At 39.8% G+C, this 20455-nt stretch overlaps 1 protein-coding gene across 1 annotated transcript in view; it reads right to left on the reverse strand.

Moving 5' to 3' along the window:
* Positions 1-3984: 3984 nt before the first annotated feature.
* Positions 3985-20455, reverse strand: part of UBE2E3 (ubiquitin conjugating enzyme E2 E3) — a 56270-nt gene continuing 39799 nt past the window's right edge. Inside the window, exons 4-6 of the mRNA XM_085066320.1 lie at positions 9429-9561; positions 7551-7698; positions 3985-6499 (exon numbers count right to left, since the gene is read on the reverse strand). Coding sequence (XP_084922446.1) covers positions 6402-6499; positions 7551-7698; positions 9429-9561 — 379 coding nt within the window. The 3' untranslated portion in view covers positions 3985-6401. The remainder of the gene's footprint in view (positions 6500-7550; positions 7699-9428; positions 9562-20455) is intronic.

A 20455-nucleotide genomic window follows, 5' to 3' on the forward strand; every position in this document is an offset into this window, starting at 1 on the left:
ATGGAAAGGTAAGAAATTAGCTGGACCAAACAAGGCCAGCATTTGGGGTTTTTTGTCCTAACTTTAGTTTTTCTTTACGTCACGGTCTTGACACTAATGATTTTCATGTAAGAAAGGTAATTTAAGTCATTTTACAGTAAAATATCCACTCAGTCAATGAGTGAAGCTTAATTGATATCTAATATTTTTAGTTCTTCATTAAATCCATACTTATAAAAAAAGCCATTTGAAAACAGCAACATGTAACAGTGAATAAAATAAAAATGTCACTTTTATGTGATAACTGATCTTTCAAGTGAAATGGCAGCACGTTAACTTCTCAGTTAACAGAGAAACCCAGGCTAGGGCAGAATACCATAGAGTGTATTAGTGTTTCTCCTCAGAAACTGACTATGAATTTAAAATTGTCTGTCACTTGAAGAAGTCCACTACCTATAAATAAGGAACTGTAAGTACTGATAACCTTTACTTAGCATGTAGTCGAGAGTCTCAGCTTGGTGCAAATTTTCACAAACATACATGCACTTAAAATGCTGGAATCCATAAACACAACCCTAGACTTCTGCACTTGCACAAAGCTGCCTTCTCAGAGTAAGAAGTGCCCTCATGCTCCACTGTAACTCAACAGCAGCTTCATTCCCCTCCCATCTATCACTCGTGGGTTTGCAGCCCCTCTGTTGCTGCGTGGCGCTGTGAACGCATACTGGACTGCAGATTTCCAGCCCAACTGTATCGTTCAGACATACATCCAATTGCTATGTTCAGAGGAATGGTATCCCACAAGATTTGTGATTCACCCTGTCTGCCTATATGATATCCTAGAAAACTAATCTCCAGCATGACAGCTCATTCAGCACACCGGAAATTTACCCACGCTGAGCTCCTCTTTAAAAAATGACCTGACATTTGTTCTGTAGAGGGAGACAAAGCCCAGGCTGATGAAAACAGTTGGCAGCTGCTTTCACTTGTGCCATTCAGAAGCCAGATGATAATTTGTCCTCGGGGACCCATCACTTCTTGGCAGTCAGACCTGTCCACTGCACTTTGCTATTGCTTTTGCTGTTACCTCCCAGCCCTGGTGCACGCAGCACACACACACAGAGTCAATATTCAAGGCAGACGAAACTAAAATTGACTGCCAAGGGTCATGAAGGATTTCATGTTTCTGAGAACTGGGAGATAAGGTCACAGATCAATTTGGTGTTGATAAATATAAAGCAGCAGATATAGGGAAAGACATATTTGTTAGACCTACATAAGAGGTTAAATTAGCTATTGCTCAGAAAAGCCATCCCAGCCTCTCTGAAGAGTTTAATGAAGGCATTAGCTAAGCAATAATGGTCAAAGAGGCAGAGCGTTCTGAGCTAGTAGGCAAACAGACCAAACCAGAAAACATAATTCCAAATGAATTGTGAGTTCACCTTTTTCATACAGTGTGGAGCTCTCGTTCCTCTAGATTAGCTAGAGCAGAATTACAAAATGTACAGACAAGGGTGACCATGATAATCAGAGCATTTTCCATACAAGCAGAGATTAAATAAATGAGGACACACAAAACCATGAATGGGATCAAGGAGGAGAACAGATGCAATTATTCCTTATTTTTCACAGTATAAAACTGGAAGACATAAAATGAAGTGCTCACACAGCAAGTTGCATGAAATAATTACCTAAAAAGTTTTTTTTCACACAGCAATATGTACCTTTAGCCTTAACTGTCAGTGGATGTTAGGGTAATAATTTAGAATGGTTAAAAGAGATATTTACCTTAGACCACAAAGCAAAAAAATCCTTCCCAATGCTTGGAAACACTATATAAATAGATAGGGCCATCCACACCTTAGTTGTGGAAGAGTGCTAGCAACAGCAATGAAAGACAGAGGACCCTATGCATTTATACTAATGCATGTGGTCCCACCACATCTTAAATCCCTCTAGATGCAGAGTCCGTGGTCCCCATGAGGGGAGAAGATACATGTATTTTTCATACTGTGCCTCTTCTATCCACTCTTGGCAGTTTTTATTTTTAAGGATCCCCAAATCGTTGCTAGTATGTTGGATGCCACCTATTTTATCCAGCAATGGAGGCAGTCATGGCTGCCCTCCAGAGATATGCATGCAGGGAGATGGAGAGAGACAAGCTGAAGCAGGCTTCCCTTTTTAGGATTAAAAAAGCAAAAGCCCCGGCATGTTGCAAACGTTCCAGCAACTATTTCCCAAGTAAGCAACCTGCTCTGTCATCTAAACTGAACATGTTGAACACTTGCCTGTGTCCAACTCTCATTGACATCAGCAAGGTCAGGCAGCAGTGCAGGCAGCCATGCTCTTGTCCCGCTTCTCCCTTTGGAACCAGTGCTCTACTACACAATCCCTCCTGTTGTTCTGGAACCCTCTGCAGCCACTTTCAGTCAGGAGTGGGTAACGAAGGAAAGGGAGCTGTGGCTCAGCCTTGGAAGCTACTGTGCAGCACAAATGCACGTGGTGCCACCAAGAAGTCGAAGGGCACTGTACACAAAGCAGCGCCAAGTTCTCAAATGCCTCTGTCTCCCTGGCTATAGCACAGGCTGCCAAACTACAATGCTGGTTTATGGCTGAGTCAAATCTTTAGTCACGCTACTGTCACTGTCTTTTGAAACTGTTTTAGTCCAGGATTCCTGCACAAGCCTTCCTTCTTTCACATAAGTATCCATTGTTGATTTTTACTGAAGAAAGTGCAGCCAAGATGGAATTCACTCTTCAGCCTGGAGTCAGGAGTCCTTCATTTGCTGCTTCTGCCTACACAGACAAAACCCCAGGGACAGAAGACCACGAGCTCTATGTAGAAGCTGCTGTGGTTGGCAGCTTTCTTCTCTACAGCACTGTGGTGACCCAGGCAGGGCCTTGGGGAAGCCGTGCAGCCAGGGCTGCCCAGGGGCTCAGAGCTGCACCAAGCCGCTGCAAAGCCCCTCTGCCAGAGCTGTGCGGCTCTCCTGTTGTGGTGCAGGCAGGTGAGAACACCTCTGGGAGGACAGAAATCTGGTTTCCACTCATGAAGGTGAAGAAAGGAAGAAGCTTGGTCTCACATTCTGCGATACCTGTGGCCACAAATAAGCTGGTACAGAGCAGGAACTGGTGTACTACAAAGCCTGGAAGAGTTTCCTTTTCCCCCAGGAGGTAGGGAGGGAGCAGAGCAGGAACCAGACCTGGTTCAGTTGCTGCTTTCCTTACAAGGCTGTGCAAGCCTGGCCCATGGCTTGGGCTGCCCTGCAGTACAGCTTTCTATGATTCCCTTCCCTTCCTGGCTATAGATTTGGAACGATCAGTAGTCAACATTGTTCAGCGAAACTGTCTTCACAATGAGGCACACCACACATCACTGAGACACCACAGAACACCAGGCAGCTCGTCAAGAACATTTAAGTACAGAAATAACAAGGCTGATATTTATTAGCCTCTCCATTGTGGGCAATATATTTATTTTTAAAACTCTTATATTTACTTATATTTATTTATCTCACTTGCTCTGAATGTAGCCACCAGCTCAGTTGAAAAGGTGTTTGCCCCTCTCTGTTCCTCAGCTGTGTCACAGGCCCTGGGACTGCTCCTTTCTACATGAGATCTCCTTATGCCAGATCATCATGGAGCCCGGCAGCTTCCCAGCCAACTGCCTGTATTCCCCAGTCAAATCCCAAAGACAACAGAAAAAGAAAAGCCCATCCAAAATGGAGAATAGGGCATGTGCAGTATCTTCAGCTGGTCTTTTCATAAAAATGTCATTTCAGTTCACTTTTTCCCAATACAGAGCCCAGTGATTGGTGATAAGAAGATATAACAGAAAATGAAAACTCTAAAAGAGGATCAGTTCCATTGTTTGGTAGTGTCCAGTATTCACCCCAGCCCAGCCAGGAAGGAAATAAGTTTGAAACACCAGATGTTCTTTGCCACTGTTGTTTTGGATACATTTCCAGCAGGGGTTTCTTCCCTCCCCATGAAAACAGACACACATTCTCATTTAACAACTAATTGATTTATTTAACAATACAAATTTCTTTCTACTGCATGGTTTAGCAGAGAGAACTTGAGAAACAAAAATTAGCTTCTTTTCTTTTTCTTTTAAAGTTTAAATGTTTACACAAAAACAACCTTTACTTCAGTAAATATAAAATTTACACACAAAAAAAATCTACATTAAAAAAGAACAGAATCATGACAAACCAACAAAAAAAAAAAAAAGAGGATGGGAATTCAGTGTAAAGGATCCAATTGCAAGGAAGGCAAGATGGGGCAACACTAACAAGGCATCCCATTTGTACACCTAGGTATCTGAAGTTGTAGGTACAATACAAAACCAAAATACATTAAAATTAGAATTTAAACCTGTATTTTTATACCATAATATTTTATGATATAAATACCTGTAAATTCTGTAGGCAACACAGTTAATGTGTGAAATCCCTAGTTTGCTCTCCACTGGAAGGTCACTGGAGTGGTGTACGAGCACCGTGTCACCCATGAGTGCACTAATGGTCAGCAGGGAGCAGACTTTAGATGTGCAGCCTGGATGTGATAGCCCCTTGTTTCTTTGCCAATCTGTGCTATTTCTCACACATCCAATGACATGATGAGAAATTCTGGTCACCTTCAGCAGTGATTTCCAGCACTTCATCTCCTGGCATTAGTCTGTTACCTGACTTAGGCATATTCACCTGCCAGATCCTGTTTCTCATTCCCTTTTGCACTTTTTAACCTGAAGTCTAAAGCTATCTTGTAGCTACCAAGAGAGACTGGCTTCTAGGTTGAGATATTTGGGATACACAGTTCTTCAAGCCACCTTCAGGCATCTGTAGAAATTTTTAATGTAGGGTGGACAATTCATGGTCAAAGGTTATGTGATACAAAAACCACGGACCTGTATAGTAATGGTTGACTTTAGATGTAAATCTTTAGCATTTTTTCTATTGCTTTAATATTTAAGCTTAACACTCAATTTTCGTATATTAAATGAGCAGAGCATCTTATTGATGGAAGTGCTACATACCTCTGAAAACACCAGGTAATAAGGGAGACTGTAAAGTTTAAAATTAAGTGTAATTTTAAAAATAATTTAAAGGAAGTATCTTCTTTTTTTTTAATAATCAATATTGTGACTGGCAACCTATAAAAGCTTAAATTATAAAACTATTAGTGACTCTACTTTTTAAACTGTATGTACTATAAAGCTGTATTTTTGTACTTATAGGTGTTACAAAATTTCCAAGCCAGAAAGTGAAGGGGAAAAAAAGATAGTCTAAAACACTTTTACAGATTTCATTTTTACTAACAAAGGTTCATTTTCCCCACAGCTGTTTTTATGTCATATAAATCTTATTATATTTATTGTACTCCTCTCTTTTCTGGGTAGACGATACAGTATTTAATCATGCTTTGGACGACCTTTCTCAATGGATAATTTAGTTCTCTAGGTCAGCAAGTCCAATTTGCTTTACTCAGAAACAAAAGCACCAGACTAACTGGGCCCTCCTCCTGCAAAAAAACTTTGTAGCAAGACTGAGGCAGTCTGTTCTGAGAGCAGGACTGGCCCTGAAGCAACCAGGACATTAACTTCTGGAGTAAGCGTATGAAATGTGATCATTTCAACTTGAGAAAGAGCTGAAAAGTATTAAATTTCAGAAAATTGTAGAAATTTCACTTGTTCTGTTAAAAACAAAACAGGGAAAACTTAAACAATCCACAGGTGTTCATTAAACATTTAAAGCAAGCCTTTGCTTATGTATATTAATTTAAAAATTATCCACAGGGATCTGTGATACATTGGCCTTGCCTTGTTACTATAATTAAATTTATTAAAATATTAATTTAAAATAGGAAAACAAAGAAACTACTCCTTGGGGAACATGTTTATTGTGTTTGAGATGATACACTGGGTGCTCTCTGAGCTACAAAGGGAAAAAGGAAATCCTTTCATTACAAACTGACAAAGGTAAAAGTTAAAACAGTTTTCACAACAGCATGTACCACATATTGGAAATAGATCTGGGTTTAATACAAATGACGTAATTCCTAGTAATCTACAGCTACCTTTAATAACTTCATACAGATAATGAATTAGGCTAAAATGCACTATAATATTTGGTTGACTTCAGGAACAGTATCCTTAGTACATCACAAAATACATTTTGATATCCCAAAGAAGCAAGACTTGCAAGTAGGCATTTTAAACATAACTAATCTACAGCTACAAACCTCTACTCTTGATAGCATTTACCTTTTTGGGGGGCAGTATCCCAGTCTTCAAAAGGATAAAAGCAGAGTAGAATCAGTATAACATATACACAGAAGTCCGTATTGTAAAGGCTATAAAGATTTGTTGCACACTGCAAAGTTGCCTTCTGCACCTTCACACTGCACAAGTAGTTTGTCATTTATGTTGCATATCTCTTGGTCCACTGTCTGGCTATCCTGTCATGTTCTGCTCTGTTGGTCAGGTACTGAGTGGCTATGCTTCCAACCAGAGGGTCAGCTGCAAAAGGCAGGAGAAAGTGCATCAGAAACCATCCCATAAGTAACAAAAACTCCCAAACAAAACAAACGCATTTTAAAACACAACATCCATTCCAAAATATAATCTTTGGTAGACCAGAAAATGCTGTGAGATATAGTGGAGCTCTTATCATATAAGACCTTTCTGAGAAAGCACACATGAACAAAGCACAATGAGCAGAAAAAGAAAACAGAAAAATCTATTGTGGTTATCTTCATATGAATGAATCTTGCCTCAGTCAGGTGCTCTGCTTTAACCCCTTTGGGTGCAGGGGACATTCAGTGAGTGCTGCCTGGCACCCTCCTGTCAGGGAGCTGCACAGAACTAGTGTGAGTATTAGGGCTGCAGGAACACTGAGGGGAGCCACTTTGCTTCAAAAGTCATCAAGCCTTTGTACCAAAGAGGCCAATCTATTTCTCCCTAACTGTGACCACTTTCTGTAAATGAACCTTCACGCTATTGCTCAGTTCCTGCCCTGACTGCAGGCAATTAGCATTCACTGCCTAATGACACTGGTCACACAGTTGTTGCTGAGAATCTCTACTGCTTCCAGTGGAGTTCCTCTCCTCCTCATAGGACAAGGAAGTCTCTTTGAAAAAGGGAGAATTCTCTCTGAACCTCACCTCCCTCACATTTGCAAGATAAGCCTTTCAACTGATGTCTTAGGAGAAGAGACTTCCTGCAGCCCCTTCTGACAAGCAGGATTTGTAACTCAAGAGAATGTTGCTCCTTTCCTGAATCAAACACTCACTTGATGGAGCTCCTGCAATACAGACTTTCAATGACATCAGCTTATTTTCGCCATCATATCTTGGAAAAAAAAAGGACTTAGTGCTATTTACTTTCTGTTGTGCCACAGGAATGAAAAATGCCATTAAATGTGGGACCACATCTAATTTGGAGTGCATCATCCCCAATTAAAAAAATATTAAAGTTTATTTAATCTGCATGCGATCAAGTATATAAATTACATTCCATGGCAACTTAGTCAAATGACTAAGAGTCACTTAGTGAACTATCAGCTCCTTACCTGGATTGCAGTCTGTCAGAAGAGAACAAATAGACAGCAGAACCTTTGAAATAGTCAAAGCAGGGCTCCAGTTGTCTTTCAGGATATCCAGACAGATGACTCCCTGACTGTTGATGTTGCAGTGATAAATTCTGGTACGGAAAGTAACCTGGAATCACAGCATTAGAGACAGAGACGTCATTCAGTGCTGCCCACGGATGGTGCCCCTCAGCTCTGGGCAGCCTGTGGGACTCCCAGTTCTGCAGAGCTTCTGCAGAGGCAGCTCCTCCCTGCTCTGCTTCTAAACCACAATTGTTTAACAGAAGAGTGACTATTTTCTGTAGCTATGGCTCGCCATTGAGAAACCTACCATGAAGAGATTCAGTGCATAAACTGCTTTCACACAGACCCTCTGTATGGTATCCACAGAAATTAGGACCTATATAGTGCTGTAGCTACTTAATGAACATACTGCATGTCAGGAACATTTTAATCACAAATGTAACTTTAATGTGGATTCTGAAGGTGAAGAAGTAGATAGAATTTGTCTGCATATGCAGTTCTGTCGATCATTTTCTTTCTTTCAAAAGCCTAAATACAGACCATGAAAATTAGTCTTGTTAAATTAACAATGAAATCTTTGTCCTTACCCTTCATTAGGCAGAATACAATATACAGCCAAAACAATGCTATTACATTAACTAAATCCATCCTTGTTTTTAAATTACTTCAGACTAATATTGATAGAGCATGTAAGCATTATTCTGCACAAATAAGAAGTGAGAAATATGTAAGTGGTTTAATTACATAAAGCACAAGAAGATACAGAAATTTTTCTTTTTCTACTGATGTGGGGAGGAGGGGATCCACAATGTATCCTGAAAATTCAAAAATTATCATGCTCTAGAAAGAAATCTAAAAGATTTCTATGAGGAATTTGTCTAAAACTGTGCATCACTTCTGTATAACATTCTTGACTCAGAACATAATCAATGCTGTGGGTTTCAGAGAAGTGTGAAATACAGAGAATGTATTCTTTATGCTGTAATCATTCTGGGAATGAAAACAAGTATTAGATTTATAATAACAAAGTTATAGCCTCCAAAACTGTAAGTCATAGAGTGTTGTGTGGTAAAACGTATTTAACTGTGAGAGTTTTGCAGTATCTTTTCTAGTGACTTGGTCAAGAGCTGTAATTTGGCAGTAAGGGAGGGGAAAAGGGAATTACCTTTAAATTCTTTCATATCCATTAGTAAATTATAATTTATTAGGTGTCCACACTATTCCTGAGCAAGGAATTAACATTTTAGTGTGAGTTAAGATTAATTTAAATGAATAAAAAGAGCTTTTGCTTAAAAACATTATCAAACAAGGTTGCTGATCTTAGCAGTAGTAAACAGACATTTAAAAGAATAGAAATCATCACACTTATTTACCCAGTTTTAAGTCACAATGTAACACTAGTTTTCTGTGTGACCTTATTTTAGCTTTTTCTTATTTTGTTAAAAATTACATGATAATATTTAATAGAGAATCTGGCTTATAAGAGAAAAGAGTACTATACATATATTTTAGTAGCTAGAATGAGAAGAAGGGAACAAAAAGTCTTGTATTGTCTTCTACTAGAACTAAAATTTCTGGAATCTTACCTGGTACTTGATCATAATTATCATCTCATTTATCACTTGGCAAAGTTTGGAAATCAGAATTGACTGCAGTAATCAAGAAGTAAATTAGGCAGGATTTTTCTGAGACTTTAAGCCAAGATTTTGGACCATGTAGTTTTCAAGAGACCATGAACAAATTTGATATTCAGAAAGCGATGAGGAGTCACTTGGCTCCAAGTTGCATTCCTCTCATGTGACAAAATGATAAGCACAATAAAAATCTTACCCTTACCTTTGGTGGCTTGAATGGATAGTCAGATGAAAATGTGATATCCAGGAAAAAAACGCCTCCTTCATATACAGAACCTGGAGGTCCAAGTATAGTAGATCTCCATTCATAAATGTTATCTCCTTTAGGACCGGCACTGTGTAAAGAAAAAAGAGAGAGAAAGAAAGAGTCAGATGTACTATTGATTGAGGCATTTTATGGATTTCCTTCAGCATTCATTATTTTTTGTAAAAGTCATTTGCTTATTTTTAACACCTGCCTAATGTCCAACTGATTTCAGTGGGCTCAGTGTTTTAAACTGGCACAAAAGCTGGGTACTCTGCTGTCCCTTAGGAGAGACAGAAGTGAAACAGAATGACCATGAACTAATGCACCTTCACTGTCTGAAACGTATCCCCAGACCTATTTTCTTGAGTATGTGGTTGCTCTGAGGTTCCACATCACACCCTTTCAGTACCATCATATTCATACACAAACGGAGTTTTACATTTTGACCACACTCCTCCAAGCATTTAACAGATCCCACCTTCATAAAAAATGTGGCTTTCAAGTTATTGATACACATTTATTGCTACTTGTTTCACAGGCTAGAGTGAAATGTTACACCCTTGGGCAGCAAAACTAGGGAACGGAGAGAGAATCAAGCAACATGGAATTGAGCTTCTTACAGCACTGTCATTCCAAATAACTGTTTTCTTCAGGATGTATTTGTGCTATGCCTCTGGGCAATCAGCAATGAGACAACGAGCCAAAAATACTTTATTTTAAGAAGTACAATACTGAATGCATTTCTCACCAGGGGAAGGGTTACTGCATAATTAATTATTAAAGTAAAGCTTTGAAAGAATGGATAATGAACCAGCATTTTCTCAACTTCTGAGCTATCACTAATGCTATTATCAGTAAACAGCTATTTACACAGTAAACATCTAACCTCCTCACAAAAAAACCACTAACCAAATAATAAACACCTCCCCACCAAAGAAACCACCACCAAAAAAAATCAAATCTTTAAGCAAGTTCGGAGAAAAATGAACCTAGCCCTCCACAAAAGGTCCTGAATCCACCCTGCTGAGATGCAAACTTACTGAACTGACTGCTATGGAGAACAGCACTGACCTCACGCAGACACAGTGGATTGATCACATCTACACAGAAAAGTCAATAACACAGCCCTGTAAAAGATCCTTTCCATTCTCCCCACCTGGGCAGTTTCCCAGGCACCACCTCCATTTACAGACACCTGCTGAGGCAGCCCCACCCTTCTCCCTCCGTGGTGCCAAGGAACAGGCACTGAACTGTCATACGTGATTGCACATGAAGCAAGCATGACAGGGCATGGCACCACACTGTAGTCTGGGAATTTGTGGTTTCTGGAATTGCTCGGCACACAGAACAGCCTCCCTACAAGTGTTAAGGCTCCTCCTGTGTCATGTCACCTCACGTATTTGTCATGCACATGTTCACAGTCTGTAACACGGGACGTTGGACATTCATCCTTACTATGTACACAAATGTGGAGACACTCATCAGAGACAAGGAATGTGAACAGTCTGCATTATGGATCTGCAATCCTCACATGAAAAATTTAGCTACTTCTACATTAACATTATATTTGAGAAAAAAACCAATGCTGGTTTTCATTATGAATTTTCTTTCAATTCATAATTTTCCAAGATGATTTTATCTTGTAGACATTTCATGTATTAAATGTTGCAGTTTTTTCATAAACAGGACAAAATAATTGTGGAATTTGGATCACATCCTATTTAATTAAAAACAAAAAATTATTTTATGAAGCTGTAGCTATTTTTCTGTTGCCAAAATGAAAGCAGGTACCAAGAGAATAAAGGACTCCAGAGTACAGCTAAGAAAGAAAACCTACAAGTGCTGTCAAAAATAAAGTATCAGTCTAAAATCACTCATCTTACATTTCTATTTGCAATGCTTGCATCAAGGTGGAAGAAAAATACTTTTAAGGGGAAAAAAGGGAAATCTAGAAGCAAAGAGGTCCATTTTTGGTAATATAATGAACCATTTGTACCCTCAGTCACTCCAGAAGATAATTTTATGCATGCTCCCTAAAAAGCAATTAGTGTAAGAACTGAAAATATTGGGGCAATAACGACAATATTTAAAACCCACACAGGCCACTGAAATGCTTCAATTAATTCTTGATATTCATCAAGCTCACAGCTAATTAGTATTGTGCTTGAAAACCAAATTTCTGTGGAGCAATTCAATTTCAGCATTAGATGTCCTAATGACTGTTTTATAGTTTAATGCAGAGGTTAGTGCTCTTGTCCTGCGTGTCAGGTACTGTTCTTTCATACACCTCTAACAGCTGGATGCAATTCAATCAGATTAATGAAATGGATGAATCAAATCAGGGACATATTTCAGCCCAGGGAATCAGTCACAATTAAGTGCAGCACCAGTCCAGTGTCAAACTACCTGGTAATCACCAAGTCAGAGCACAGGCATGTTTGAGCTGGTAGCCAATGGCCCTCTGCATGTTACTATCTGCTCTCCTCTTCCACACTCCCACCAGCGATACAGAAAAGGATTGGGCTATAACGCAAGGCAAGGCCCTAACCTTGTAAGCAGAAGAAAACGCTGTGTTTGAAATCCATCCTAACTGCTGAGGAAAGATTGCTGCAATGTCAGCAGAAATACAAAGCTGCAACAATAAGTGCACTCAGAGAAAGGAGAACATTTTAAAATGTTAAATCATTATATCTGATTGAGACTTGTTAAATTTCTGTTTAACAGCTGAAGTGGTGTCTCACTTGCAGCAGTGTAAAAGATATCCCTGCTTCACTAGCAGCCTAAAAATCCCTGCAATTGCTACATTATTGGTTTGAGGAGACACAAGACTACAGACCAGAGTCAAGACATCTCACTTGGCTTCTGCAACTTGTGTATTTCCACTAGGGATCATCCTCAGCCAGCCACTTTTGTCTTCTGTATATATGCCAAAGTAATCCTTTCTGCAAGCAAACAAACCCACTCTCTCCACGACTCAGCAGAAGATAGCAGACCTATTCCCGGCAGTGTCAGCCCCGGCAGAGATTCCCACAAGGGCAGGACAGTGGAGTTACACCCACTTGGCTGCTGCAGGCACAGCAGAAAGTGCAGCTCTGCCTCAGGCCACACCTCGCTCGTGTCCGGAGCTGGGAGCGAGTGCCAGAGCCCCGCTGGAGGCACTGCCTTCGGCTCATCACTGCAGAGCATCAGGGCTGCAGGAGGACACAGGGAGGGAACTGCTTCTCCATTCCCAGGGAACAACAATAACCCAGGCTGAAAACTGGGAATAAGGACGCTGTACTCTGTCAGTAATTATCTATTGAAAAGATTTTCTATTGAATATTTGTATTAATATGAATATTTCTATTAATATTTTCTATTGATACAACTGGTAGAAATGCTACCCTCCTGTTGGGCACTAAAGAGGCTGGCATAGGAGGCTGTCTAGGGGCTGTACTTGAGCTCGTCATTCCCACATGCTCTGCTGGTGTTGAAGAGACGTTTCTGCTGCAAGCATAGGCTGGCAAGCATCTCCCCTTACACCCTGAGAACTGTGACGAGTGACAGCCTAGGACTCTTCATCGCTCTCTGCCACACTGGACAGAACACCCCAGGCAGAGAACTACAATGGGAAACTTCCATGGTTTTCTTCCCCTTCTCTTTTCATCACTGACAGACCCAGTTCCTTCCAACTTCCCCTGTGGAATCCATATGGAGAAAAAAAAAATCCTCTATCCTGTCCTTTAAAATACAAAATCTTGAAGCAACAGGTTTGATGACTACTTCATCAGTAGTAGTAGTGTTTCAGCTACAGAGCATAAAAATGCAGCCCGTTGCTAACAGCCTGCTGTCCTCCTAAATTAGCTTCAGAACATGACAAATTTGGTTAAGGCACCAATACTATATTCTCAATAAAAAGTTCACTTAATTAATTTTTTACAATATGGGCTACAAAAATCTCAGTCAAAATAACAAAGCAATTTAATTGAAATGACAGACTATTATTTGCAAAATTAGGGGGGGATACTTCATACGTTAAAGATGGATTCCTTTTTAAAAAATAAATTAGAGTTAACTGGCTGCATCTGCTTCCTAACCAAATGTTCATTATGCCACTTCACTGAGGGATACATACCTGATTCAAGTAAGACAAAGGATTTATAACCACACTGTAGCCAAGCTAGTCCACTGAACAGATTTAATTTACAAGTGTGACTTCAGATGATGAATTTGAAAAGGCATGAGGTTAAACTTGAGGGGCTCATGGGCTCATACCAGATCTTTCAAACCTAACTCTTCTGAACCCTGGCTCTCAAGTTTCCTGAAGATGAAGAACAGCTTTTCCAGCACAGTGCTAAGAGCATCCACATGGATGCAGCAGCATTTACACCAGCAAGAAACCTGTTAGACTCCTGATGCAGTGGTTACAGAAATCCAAGCTCAGCTTTTGTTACAATTCATTAAATAAAAATGCATTGAAGCAGCCCATATGGAACTAACTGCATGACAAGAAACTAGGACAAGAAGTTTCCAATCTACATGATGCTGGTAGCATTTTGCTTTCTGCACTTGCTAAATGCACTTCTGTCCTCTAAAACACAGGGCTCTAAATTTGGTGACAAATGCAACTTCATAGTACTGAGACTGTGCTAATTGAGAAGTAAAAGGACGAAAGAAAATGCAATTTGGCTAGATTTGATGTTAACTCTCTGTTATGCTTTATTATGATATAGAATATGGGTCTGCAATAGCATACAACTGAGGGTGGGTGTGTTCAGTTTTTAGGAAGCTTCCAACTGTGAAGTCTGTCAGACTCTAAAACAGATTTATCAGAAATGTCATTGGTATCATAAAATTAAAGGTGTACACTTCGGGAAAACCACTGTGGGGTGCCTACATGGCAGATTTAAGTGGTGGAATATTTTCACACATTCTCCCCTCAAAGGCTACACCCTCAGGCATGATATCCAAGCAGGTAGAATCCTAGAACAGTAAAGGCTGGAAAAGACCTCTACTGATCATCCCAAAGGCAGCAGCTAACAAACCAAATGGGGTATCTAGAATGAAAATTAGGTAAGGAAAGATCTCCCTCCATCCTTCCCAAATGTTTATTTCAAAATGAGATTCAGCAAAACTCTTGAAGTTCTTCACAGACCGGTCAACCACAACAACTCTGTCACTATGTAATTTTTACATCAATGTAAGTGAAGACAGTGCTTTAAGAGAGGAATAAGATAACTTTTTTGATTTTTCTTATTTCAACAGAAGATATTAAGGAAAGAAAGAACAAATGCCCTCAAGTATGTTCCACAACCTTGTGCTTGAAAAATCCACTTTATAATGCTCCAGTATAGTGAAGTTCTGCAAAATCTACACCACCACCTTGGAAACTGACTTTTACAAAATGCTGCTGGAACAAATGCACTCAGCATGTTACCAGCACAAAAGTTGTGTTTTGGACATGAACATCTCAGCTAAAGCTGTTGGATGATCTAGCTCAGTACCAGCCACTAGATGGTAATGGGGCTATAACAGATTCCATCAGCATATACAATTTAGGCAAAACCACAGATCCCATCTGTAGGGAGTCTGCCTGCCTCACCATCTCAGCTTTGGAGCTTGATGAAGTCATCTGCATTGGAAGGAGAACGCCCCAGGCTCAGGTAACTTCAACCTATCACAGAGTTGGAGATTCATACCTACCATGCAGGATATCTAGTGTGGATGCTGATGTTTGCCCCTCAGACTATGCAGACAATCAGGGTAGAGAGATGAGTGACTGCAGCACAAGGAACACCTAAATACTCCCCAACACCAATGTTTTCCATCTCTCTCTGGTGACACCTGCTTTTCACCAACTGCATGGGAGCCTGGCTCCTAACTCAAGCCACTAAGCTCAGCACTTGGGAAAATCCTCCTCACCGCCCCATGCAGTGAGAAAGTGTGTGAAAACAAAGCTAGACAACCACATCTTGTAGCACACTACCTTTTTATCTAGCTACAGATACACACTGTCATGCTGCTGGTAATTAAAGAACAAAAAATAATATCACAAGCAACCAAAGCATTTCTGTGTGGTGCAAGCTGTCTGAGAGTTGCTCAGTGAAGCCTGGAGAGAGTACAAATCACTTACCAGTAGTTATGTTTAATGTCAAGCACGGGCATAGAAAGATGTTCAAATTATTTTCTTGCTTTGATATTTTCAATGTTTTAAAGAAAATTTGTCCATTAACCTTTTTTTTTTCTTAATTTTCTTTTTCAAGTGTGGAGGCACTCTTGTGGTTTTGGTTAGAGAGTGCCAGAAAGGAAATGAATATTAATTAGAAGGCGTATGTTTGTGGGTGGCTTTCAGTTCTGTGACCTGTGACAAGCATGGATAGCAATTTCCATTTTCTTTATTTTTCAATGCCTTGTTTACAAGGCTCTCTGGAGTGCTTATTCTCAGCATTCAATTATCAGTACCAGTGCCTAAGCACCTCTGCTTATAGAATCTGGATAGTACATCCTCTAGAAACAGAAAGAAAACTGGTTTCACTAGCAAGAGCTACAAGTATAGCCCTAATTGTAGGATTACAGCATTTTTCTGAGGTTGGGCACATGAGGGCTGTCTGTAGCAATGTATCAAAACCTGCAATGTGCAGAAAACACTTTTTGATAAGGTGCTCACTATTATTAAGGTTAACATGTTATGTGCAATTTTTCACAAAGAAAAAATTTCAGTCTGTTGTGTTCTTTATATAGCTACAACTGTCCCTATTTTACCTGCCACTGGATTACCTGCTACATATGTTTGCTGAGAAAGGTTATTTACTGCTTCTAGCAGATCCACAGAGGCTCTGTGGGAATGAGAATACAAGGATCTCATTCAGTGTACAAATCTTTTCTTCTCTCACTTCCCTAAAGTCTATCATGCCCTTAAGACTGAAATCTAGAAAGTACCGTTTAAAAAAAAAAACCAAAAACCCAATCTATTTTTAACTCATGGATCCCTTGATAACTCAAGCTGGTTGTAAAGCAGTGCAGGACTTGTGCCCAAGGACATGGTTCAATGCAAAGCAAATGCAACTTGAGAGCTCCTCAAAAGCAGCGTGGCTACTCAAAGCAAAGTGCTAATCCAAACTAAACTACCTTGGCCAAACCATACACATTAAAAAACCATCAGTAGATTAGCTTTGTGCTTAATCAGGTGTCATTTGCCCTCCTGCAGCCAGAGTAGGGCTTACACTTTAGTTTGCTTGCTCTGGGTTAGAAATATAACCATGTGTTTGGTTCACATCACATAGTACCATCAGGGGATCTAAGCCAGTGCAGATCTGCTATTAATCACCCTAAAGGGAAAGATGCGATTCAGATTGGTAGAACCTCCAGTGCTAAACTTGCCATTAGTAGAATATACACTGGTCTTACCAAAGGAAGCTGACTGACAAATCATTTGCTAATTCTATCAAAGCTGTAATATGTAGAAAACCCAAGCAATGTATTTCAGAAAGCTGACAGTTTTTCCACTGCCTCAAGCCCCATTAAATTGGTTCATTGCTACAATAACTCCAGATCACTTTCCTCCTTGTATTCCGGCTAGCTCCTAGGACATTTCTTGCTGCTGTTAGAAGTCTGCACAGGTCCTTTCCATCTTCCAGGGCAGCCCTAGTCAATTATGGAGGCAGAATTCCTGTAATTTTTCTTTTGAAAATATAACTAAATGCCAGAACACAGTTTGCTAAATTTCAACAGAAATGCTTAATTTAAACCATGTAACAAAATATATCAGATTGCCTATGTCTATGCTCTTGACAGAGGAGTTGTACCCAGGCAACACACAGAAAAATTTACCAAACCTGAGTTGTTTCTGAAAACAGAAATCTCAGGACTCACAGGCATGAAGAAATTTAAAATAAATAAAATGTTCAGCAGGAACTAACTTGAAATATACACAGAACTGCCTCTCATATGCCTATGCTGGTGAAATTATCCATACTACCTAATAAAACACAGAGCAGGACAGTCAGTAAAGGGAAACATGTCCTGCTACTCCGCCATGTGTTCATAATAACAGAGCTTTAATTTAGCATAAAATAAAAGATCAGCTCCCTTTCATCAGTGTTAGAAGACCAGTAGTACTAGTGTCAAAATACTGTTTTCTTGCTGTTGATATAAAGCTCAATTTGTACTAGGGCCAAATCACTTTGTTGAAGAAATTTGCCTAGTAGGTACATAGTTTCCATTTTCCTTCCAATCAAAATTACTGAAGAACCTGGATTTAGCAAACATGGAAAAATTTGCTTTTCATCCATGAGAGAGGATCCTTCGCAACTCCCTAACACAAATAAAACTCATTTGGGATACATGCATATTTTATTCTTCAATATTTTTAGCCTCCATACTGACTCTAGCAATTCACACTGAAAGAATCACATGGTACCTGAGAAATTGTGCAGCCTCAGTTTAAGGTGTCTGCCCACAAATACATCCAGAAAATGTGTGCTGTGGAGTATGACTGCAACGTAAATCTCCCAAATCCCAGACCATCACCTTACCCACTGGGCTGAGATGACATTATTAGTAAACCATTCAGTTGTTCTGTGGCATCCACATGTTTCAGACATCAGTGACCTCCACCCTTCGCTGCAAAATCTTCTCATCAAAAAGCTAAGTGACACTGACAAATCCAGTTCAGGATTTCCTGCCAATATTTTCAATGACACTTTTAATGCCAACAAAGAGAAAAAGCTATTACTGTCAACATCCCTTATGCACACACTTCAGATGGAGGAAAAAAGAACAGTTAAAACAATTTTACTAAAGGACCTAATTAAACTAAAAATACAGCTGACATTAAAAATGTAGTAAACTTATAAATACTCATGACTAAGAACAATAAGTGGGCAATTTTCAACAGACTAAGCCTGCAAGTTAACTAAGATGTTCAAGTGAAATTCCCAGCTATCAACCTACACCAAATACCTAAACTAGGCAATTCCAAATGTATTAAAAATGTGATCAGTGTATTAAAAAAAATCTTCTGCTACTCTGCAGATTATGTTTTGTTTTCTAAGGAACGTACCTTCACCCAAAAATTGAAAGGAACGCCTCTGAACAGTATTTTTCAAGACAGAAAGCACACTGGTGAATTAGAAAGTCACCACCATCTGATAATTGAAGCCTAAAGGCAGATTCTGTGATTAAACTTGTGAACGACATTAATGTTACGGAAAAATTTTATTCTAATATCATAAAAGGATAAAGTACAATTTATAGAACACAATTTATTCAGGTACTTCATGAAGAACTAGGAAAGACAGAATTGCTGAGAAGTCACCTTCACTGAAATGTGTGTGTATCCACCTGTCAGGAAGATGAACACCCAGTGTGCCTGGTGCTCCTACAGTGGAACCTCCTCCTCTGCCTCCAGGATGTCCAGGACTGGGCTTCTGCATCACTTCACAGCCATATAGCTAGAAGTTGCCTTCCCCCCACCTCCTCTAAAAAATTAGCTTTCAACTTCAGCAAAAAAGTTCCAGCTTGCCCACACAGAAGTAGTAAAAACACAAAACCGTTCAGTCAGATAACCCTGCCTCCATTTCCACCCATTAACACTGTGAGTAAAAGCACCTACTTCATGTATTTAACGACCTTTAAGACATCCATATCAGTTCTGTACTAAGAGTTATTTCATACTAACTTCCTGAATGTCAACCTGTAGCAAGCACTGAATAATGTTGTTCAAAAGAAGCCTCTATTTTCATCATCTAAGTCAGTCCTTGGTCCAGTCTTCCTAACCTGGCACAGGCTTTCTCTCAAATGTAATTCTATTATTACTTCTAAATACTTTCTTCCTCCTGCCTCTATCTATTTCCACATCAAACTGTACAGCCTAACAAACCAGAAAATTCTATGCTATAGCTCCCTGTGTCAGATGCCTAACTTGAAGCTATAAAAGTCTGACGGAAATCTCTGTAACTAGTAAAAGACTGTATTTCACAAAAAAAAGTCATTTCCCAGTTCATACAACAAGACGTTCCCCACCTTGCATGCAATATGGACACCTTCTCAAGTCCAGCTCCTTTCCAAACATTCTTAGGGTCACCATGTGGAGAATCAGAATTGAAAGTAGTTACCTGCTTTGAAGGGGTGTCAATCTGATTAGCCAAAACTCAAGAACCTTGTTCAACATGACAGTTCAGTGTTCAGAAGGTTTGTCTTTAGTCCTGTCTCCACACTGGCTAACAAAAGTTCCTACATTGAGGGTTGATTAAATGAGCTTCTCACTTTTTTGTCTTTTTCCACAAGACTCATGGTCTGAACACTAGAACTCTGGCTATGAGCTTTAAAACTCTGCTTAGAGCAAATGATTACAAGCTTCACATTCGGTGCAGGGGACAAATTTATCTTTGCTGACAAGTTTTTATATATCTAATCTATTATTTGATATTGAATTTTTTTTAACCTTTGTACTTTCAACAAAACAATTCTGCAAATTTTGCCCATCTGAATATATAAAGCAAATGTCTGGGGTATATAACACATTCCAATAGACTTGAGTGCAAGGTGGCTGGGGCTGTCCCACAACCAAATAACCCCAGCAAAACCAGCCCCATGCCTCCTCTTACGCCTTTCCCTCCCTTGACACCTGTAGTGGTGCTTGTGAAACCCCACTGCAAATTGCTCTGAGGTGCTGAGCAGGTTGGGAAGTAACCAGTGATTGCTGCCAGGACTCCTGGAAGCATCAGCTGGCTGCAGACTGGCCTGGATGCCAGCACCAGCCTAAGAACTGCTGCAGAGGGGAGGAGAACAAAAGTGAGGGCTGCAGCAGTTCAACCTGAATTAGCTGAAAACATGCTGGAATTATATTCTGCAAGGGCAATTCTGGAACTCCAGTAGGGATGAAATTGGGGCTCAGAGTCCTCTCTTTGTTCATTTAGTATGTAAGTTGTTGAGTGACCCAACATTATAAGCATTAACCATCATGTAGCAAGCACAGGGCAGGCTTGATTTGGGTTCTAAAA

Source organism: Lichenostomus cassidix, chromosome 7, assembly GCF_008360975.1.
Source record: "Lichenostomus cassidix isolate B80296 chromosome 7, HeHo_3.0, whole genome shotgun sequence".
NCBI classification, from domain to species: domain Eukaryota; kingdom Metazoa; phylum Chordata; class Aves; order Passeriformes; family Meliphagidae; genus Lichenostomus; species Lichenostomus cassidix.